Consider the following 7,754-nt stretch of genomic DNA (forward strand, 5'->3'; position numbering starts at 1 on the left):
ACGCCCCCAGCTCCTCCACACAGTATTATGCTCCCCAGCTCCTCCACACAGTAATATGCCCCCCCGCTCCTCCACACAGTATTATGCCCCCCCTACTCCGCCGCACTGGCGGTCACAGCAATAGACGCTGATACATGTGTGACACGTTGAGTGATTAGTCGGGCGCTAGATAGCAGCCATACTCCATACGCGAACAGTCATACAATAGGGTAGGGGTATTTAATGAACGACTTGCACTCACAACAAACACACGTATTCAATTGTAAGACAATACTAGCGCATGGCTGTGCGGTCATGCGCAGTTTATATAGCAGCAGCACAGGAAGTGGCTACAGTACCTTTGCCCTTCCAAGACCTGCCAAAAGGACCAATGGAATGTGCTGCAGAGCCTGAGCACATGACCCTCGATCTCCAACGGGAGATCTTACCCTGGACATGCTCAGTACGTGCAGACAAGGACTTAGTCCCAGAGAAGTCCGCTCGCTGCTGACCAGCACTGACTTTAATGGCAGAGACTGGAGAAGCAGCAGTAACTCTCAGAACAGAGTGAGAATGAGCAAGACGCTGGGACCGACGTCTTTGCTGAGCAGACTCCACTGCGGCTGGACAAGAATGGGAGTCCGCAGCGGAGGTGGCTCGAGATTCCCCCTGTGCAGAAGCGGGAACTCGACCCCCTAACACACAGTTCATTAAGATCATGAATATGTGCATATTCATGATCTTAATGAGCGGTGTCACGTGACAGCTCGTTCAGGACGAACTGCAGTGCAGACGCCGAGACCATCGCTGGAGCAGGGTGAGTATTCAAGGCGGGAGGCAGCAGGGGAGGGGAGGGGGCCCTGGAGCGGGGGGAGGCCCTGCCAGCAGGTGTCAGTGCCAGGGCCCACCGGAGGATCCTCCGGTTCCCCGGTGGGCCAGTCCGAGCCTGGAGATCAGTATCATGGGTAAGAAAAGAGGCCGAGAGACAATAGGTTAAGAGTTCAAGAATATTTATAATGATATGCAGGTAAACAGTTATGACACAGCAGGTTAGTAGCAGACAGAGCTGGATAGGCAGTAAGCACATGTACAGACCGTGGAAGTCCAAGTATGTCAGGTCCAGAGACCTGGAGACCAGACCAGGCCTCCTAGCAGGGAGCAGTCCAGCGGCAGAGATGAGTGCAGAGCATTTCCAGGGAAACAAGTCTTTGCAATGAAGAGATGTAGAACCGGAGACAGACGGGGTATCCCAAAGTAACGAAGAAACCAGCAAGATAGCAGTTCTTCCAGCTTGATCACAAGTCAGGAACAAGATACTCAAGCAATGAGTATATATACAGAGCTCCCTTAAATAGACCACAGACAGGAACAAGGAAAATCTGACAGGAAACAAGATGGCCCCCGTGAGGCCAATGACTCCATCTTAGGTAAGGGCAAAAGTAACTGAACTGAGGGCAAACAAAAACAGATGTACAGTCCAAGTCCTTACACTGAACTTCATTTCTTAAAGTAATGATGGCCACTCGTTTTTCTTTACTTAGCTGCTTTTTTCTTGCCATAATACAAATTCTTACAGTCTACTCAGTAGGACTATCAGCTGTGTATCCACCAGACTTCTGCACAACACAACTCATGGTCCCAACCCCATTTATAAGGCAAGAAACCCCACTTATTAAACCTGACAGTGCACTCCTGTGAAGTGAAAACCATTCCCGGTGACTACCTCTTGAAGCTCATCAAGAGAATGCCAAGAGTGTGCAAAGCAGTCATCAAAGCAAAAGGTGGCTACTTTGAAGAACCTAGAATATAAGACATTTTCAGTTGTTTCACACTTTTTTGTTAAGCATATAATTCCACATGTGTTAATTCATAGTTTTGATGCCTTCAGTATGAATGTACAATTTTCATAGTCATGAAAATAAAGAAAAATCTTTAAATGAGAAGGTGTGCCCAAACTTTTGGTCTGTACTGTACATATATATATATATATATATATATATATATATATATATATACAGTTAAGTCCATATATATTTGGACAGAGACATTTTTCTAATTTTGGTTATAGACATTACCACAATGAATTTTAAACAAAACAATTCAGATGCAGTTGAAGTTCAGACTTTCAGCTTTCCTTTGAGAGTATCCGCATTAAAATTGGATGAAGGGTTTAGGAGTTTCAGCTCCTTAACATGTGCCACCCTGTTTTTAAACGGATCAAAAGTAATTGGACACTTGACTCCAAGGCTATTTCATGGACAGGTGTGGGCAATCCCTTCATTATGTCATTCTCAATTAAGCAGATGAAAGGCCTGGAGTTGATTTGAGGTGTGGTGCTTGCATTTAGAAGGTTTTTCTGTGAAGTAAACATGCGGTCAAAGGAGCTATCCATGCAGGTGAAACAAGCCATCCTTAAGCTGCGAAAACTGAAAAAAAACCCATCCGAGAAATTGCTACAATATTAGGAGTGGCAACATCTACAGTTTGGTACATCCTGAGAAAGAAAGCACTGGTGAACTCATCAATGCAAAAAGACCTGGGCGCCCACGGAAGGCAACAGTGGTGGATGATCGCAGAATAATCTCCATGGTGAAGAGAAACCCCTTCACAACAGCCAACCAAGTGAACAACACTCTCCAGGAGGTCGGCGTATCAACATCCAAATCTACCATAAAGAGAAGACTGCATGAAAGTAAATACAGAGGGATCACTGCACGGTGCAAGCCACTCCTAAGCATCAAGAAGAAAAAGGCTAGAGTGGACTTTGCTAAAAAACATCTAAAAAAGCCAGCACAGTTCTGGAAGAACATTCTTTGGACAGATGAAACCAAGATCAACCTCTACCAGAATGATGGAAAGAGAAAAGTATGGTGAAGGCGTGGTACAGCTCATGATCCAAAGCATACCACATCATCTGTAAAACACGGCGGAGGCAGTGTGATGGTTTGGGCATGCATGGCTGCCAGTGGCACTGGGTCACCAGTGTTTATTGATGATGTGACACAGGACAGAAGCAACCAAATGAATTCTGAGGTATTCAGAGACATACTGTGTGCTCAGATCCAGCCAAATGCAGCCAAACTACAGATGGACAATGAACCAAAACATAAAGCCAAAGCAACCCAGGAGTTTATTAAAGCAAAGAAGTGGAATATTCTTGAATGGCCAAGTCAGTCACTTGATCTCAACCCAATTGAGCAGCATTTCACTTGTTAAAAACTAAACTTCAGACAGAAAGGCCCACAAACAAACAGCAACTGAAAACCACCGCAGTGAAGGCCTAGAAGAGCATCAAAAAGGAGGAAACACAGCATCTGGTGATGTCCATGAGTTCAAGACTTCAGGCAGTCATTACCAACAAAGGGTTTTCAACCAAGTACTAGAAATGAACATTTTTTTCTTAAATTATTTAATGTGTCCAATTACTTTTGGTCCCTTTAGAAACAGGGTGGCACATGTTAAGGAGTTGAAACTTCTAAACCCTTTATCCAATTTTAATGTGGATACCCTCAAATGAAAGCTGAAAGTCTGAACTTCAACTGCATCTGAATTGTTTTGTTTAAAATACATTGTGGTAATGTCTCTAACCAAAATTAGAAAAATTTTGTCTATGTCCAACTATATATGGATTTAACTGTATATAAAATACATGAATCATTTATGAAAAAGAGACAAGGATATACAGAGTGTGAAAGAAGCCACTATATGTGGCAACTGGTCTCTATCTTGACGCAATAGGAGAAATGTAATGTTTAGAAATCACTGGATATTCTGCTCCTATTTTCCTATTTCAGTTGGTGGACACCAGACTTCCCAAAGAAATGACTCTCCAGCCTGCAACAGAAACAGCAATCCGAAATCTTGGTCTTTCAGCTAACCCAGCTGACCTCATTAAGCAAACTCAAGCCATCAACTCTGACTATACAGGAAGCAACTACCACAAGGGCCACCTTAACCCAAATGCTGACCATCCTGATGGAGCAGGACAGAAAGCTACCTACACCCTCACCAACGTGGCCCCCATGTATGGCGCCTTGAACAGTGGAGCTTGGAGAAACAATGAAATGAAAGTGAGAAGCATTGCCGCTACTTGCGGAAAGATGTTCGTCATTACCGGAGTTGTACCAGGCAACAACTGGATTTCGGTCAGTGGGGTGCAAAGAATCAATATTCCTAGCTACGTGTGGAGCGCCTTCTGCTGCTTGAACAACAACAATCAGCCAATCAGAGCTGAAGGATCATTGGCATCAAATAATGCCAACACGGTCCAGTCTGGTCTCAGCATTGCCAGCCTTCAAAGTCAACTAAAATCCCTGTTGGGAGTTACTGTCAAACTGTTTAGCAATAATTGTAGTTAAAGTGGGCAACAAAGGGTTAATAAATAATGTGATATATGCTGCAATATTGTATCTGTGGAATTATTGACTGATGATTATATGCAGGGTCGGACTGTGGTGTCTGGGACCCACCAGGGGAATGAACTCTAGGCGCCCACCCTACAGCTATATGCAAATATCTATCACTATAGCGGAGCATCAGCTGTAAAACACAGGCGGCTGCTGCACATCTACTGTGCGCTCCTATAACTGGGATGTATAATCACGATAGTTTACATTAATGGGGTTCTTGGTTAAAACAAGTTATCACCGATCCATGGGCTCCACAGGATAGGTGATCGCTTAGGTCCGACCATTAGAAACTGCACCGATCGGAAGAATGAGGAAGTTTTATCCCTGACAGGACACTTTTATCCCTATTTTAAAATGCAGCGGCAGGTGGAATGTCTGACCGCAGCTCCATTCGTTCTCTTTGGGGCTTCCAGAAAAAAACAAGTGCAGCCACAGAGTGAATGAATGGATCAGTGATCTAGTCGGACATGCCATTCCAGTCTAATGGGGATAAAAAGTTCCACATATTGCTGAATGGGTCCAAGCAGTCAGACCCCTCACCAATCAATACGTTATCACTTGTCCTGTGGAGAGGTGATTACTTTTTTCCACAGGATTCCCCCTGTAAGTGCATCTCCGCCGCTGTGTACAAAGCATTAAAACTCTAATGGAAATAAAGAATCGACTCCTAATTAATATCAGAGAGAACAAATGACTGCCATAAACAACAGAATCCACTATACCAAGACCAAAATTACCGTATACTGGAAGAAATACCACCACACCATGACCAGACCACATAGTGACCAAATAATACTACATACAAGGGACAAATACTGCCACACCATGACCAGATCACATATTACCACCACATAGTGACCGAATAATATGACGTATCAGGGCAGCACGGTTCAGAGGTTAGCACTGCAGCCTTGCAGCGCTGGGGTCCTGGGTTCAAATCCCACCAAGGACAACATCTGCAATGAGTTTGTATGTTCTCCCCGTGTTTGCGTGGGTTTCCTCCAGGTACTCTGGTTTCCTCCCACTTTTACAAAGACATACTGCTAGGGAATCTAGATTGTGAGCCCCATCGGGGACAGTGGCAATAATGTCTGTGAAATTAATAGCGCTATATAAATGAGTAAAAATAAAATAAATATTACCAGCATATAGGGACCAAATTATACCACATACAAGGAGAAATACTGCCACGTCTTGACCAGACCACAAATTACCAACACATAGTGCCGGAATACTACAATATTGATTATGAATACAAACCACAATACTAACAACACTGTTATTACCACCAGTGACAATATACACAGTAGCTCTGTATATAGTGTCAGTGTACAGGTAATACAGTGATCACAGGTGACATTATACACAGGAGATCTGTATAAAGTGTCAGTGTAGAGGTAATACAGTGAGCACCAGTGACATTATACACAAGAGCTCTGTATATAGTGTCAGTGTACAGGTAATACAGTGACCACCAGTGACATTATGCACAGGAGCTCTGTATATAGTGTCAGAGTACAGTTAATACAGTGATCACTGGTGACATTATACACAGGAGCTCTGTATATAGTGTCAGTGTACAGGTAATACAATGATTACCAACGACATTATACACAGGAGCTCTGTATATAGTGTACATGTAATACAGTGATCACCAGTGACATACACAGGAGCTCTGTATATAGTGTACAGGTAATACAGTGATCACCAGTGACATACACAGGAGCTCTGTATAGTGTCAGTGTACAGGCAATACAATGATCACCAATGACATACACAGGAGCTCTGTATATAGTGTATAGTGTACAGGTAGTACAGTGATCACCAGTGACATTATACACAGGAGCTCTGTATATAGTGTCAGTGTACAGGTAATACAGTGATCACCAGTGACATTATACACAGGAGCTCTGTATATGGTGTATAGTGTACAGGTAATACAGGGATCACCGGTGACATTATACACAAGAGCTCGGTATATAGTGTCAGTGTTCAGGTAATACAGGGATCACCAGTGACATTATACACAAGAGCTCTGTATATAGTGTCAGTGTACACATAATACAGTGATCACCAGTGACATTATACACAGGAGCTCTGTATATAGTGTATAGTGCACAGGTAATACCGTGATCACCGGTGACATTATACACAGGAGCTCTGTATATAGTGTCAGTGTACAGGTAATACAGGGATCACCAGTGACATTATACACAAGAGCTCTGTAGACAGTATACAGTATATAGTGTAATTGTACAAGCAACACACTGACTCATCAGTGACATCTGTAGTTGAAGTCTTTTTTCTTCAACCAGTGCAGACCGCCATTACTTCTTCCAGCAAAGACTCGTCTCTGCAGAAAATAACACAGTTAACTATAGCTGATCATTGAGCGCCCCCAAGGGCAGCGGGGTATTCGGTACCGGGTCTTTCAGTTCATGGGGGGATATGTCGCAGTGGCTGACCCAGTCCGTGGCCCTTGGGACGTCCATGTAAAAGGGAAAGGTCTTTAAAGGGAAAATGTTTGTGACGCCACCTGTGGTATTCAGTCAGGGTGACCGACGCTGCTTTAAGGGGTCCGCTGGGGTGATGTTATGGCAGCTAGATGGTATACCTTCCCACAGGTGAAGTATGTCCCCAGGGCTTCCCAGTGTGTAGATGGTGGATGGTGTGAGGCGCAGTGAAGAACGAGGACACAAGGTTGCAGTCTCTTTACCTTTTACTGAAGGCTTCAGCATCCACAGTCCAGAGCACCAGACCACAGGGCAGGCAGAGTCCGGCCGGTTTGGAGGCAAATCAAGAGTCCCCTTGTCCAGGTAGAAATCAGTAGCCTTCCTCTAGCGCCGTGGTGTTGTAGTACCTTACTGCTAAGCGTCTCATAAGGTCCTCACAGATGTTGTAGATGTAATTGATGTTATGTCTCTCTCTCTGTCCCCCAGATGGATAGGACAAACCCGTATGACCGGTGGCTTGAAGTGTTTTACAGGGACTCTATCATGCCCCAGCCACTAAGCGGTGCCACATTGCCTCCTGGGTGTAGAGGCGGATCAGTAACGTGAAATTAGCTGTCCTGCCGGTCTCTGGAGCAAGACGTAAAGGACTGTTGCTCCCTCGGTGTTCCGGCTACCGGGATCCTGCGCCTCAGAAGGAGGCAGCCTGTGTAGGGCAGAGCTCCTTCTGGTATCCACTCCTTTGCTTTGACTTCTTCACCCTCTCAACAATACAGTTCTCTTTTAGTGTCCTTTCATAGAAACTGCCGCACTTAGGGCAGGCACAGCTTCGTGTCCTTCTGTCTCAGCCTCTGACAGGCTCCCACCCCTGTCAGGGACCAACTACCTGAGCAAAGCTCAGCCAGCAACTGCCTAA

General features: G+C 44.7%; 1 protein-coding gene across 1 annotated transcript; it reads left to right on the forward strand.

The window, feature by feature from the left end:
- Positions 1 to 2,058: 2,058 nt before the first annotated feature.
- On the forward strand, positions 2,059 to 4,338 carry LOC138666294 (endonuclease domain-containing 1 protein-like). Its single transcript, XM_069754521.1, has 2 exons — positions 2,059 to 2,121; positions 3,774 to 4,338. The coding sequence occupies exons 1-2, from the start codon at positions 2,059 to 2,061 to the stop codon at positions 4,335 to 4,337; spliced, it is 627 nt and encodes a 208-aa protein (XP_069610622.1). The 3' UTR covers position 4,338.
- Positions 4,339 to 7,754: the final 3,416 nt, after the last annotated feature.

This window comes from Ranitomeya imitator, chromosome 2 (assembly GCF_032444005.1).
Source record: "Ranitomeya imitator isolate aRanImi1 chromosome 2, aRanImi1.pri, whole genome shotgun sequence".
Taxonomy (NCBI): Eukaryota; Metazoa; Chordata; class Amphibia; order Anura; family Dendrobatidae; genus Ranitomeya; species Ranitomeya imitator.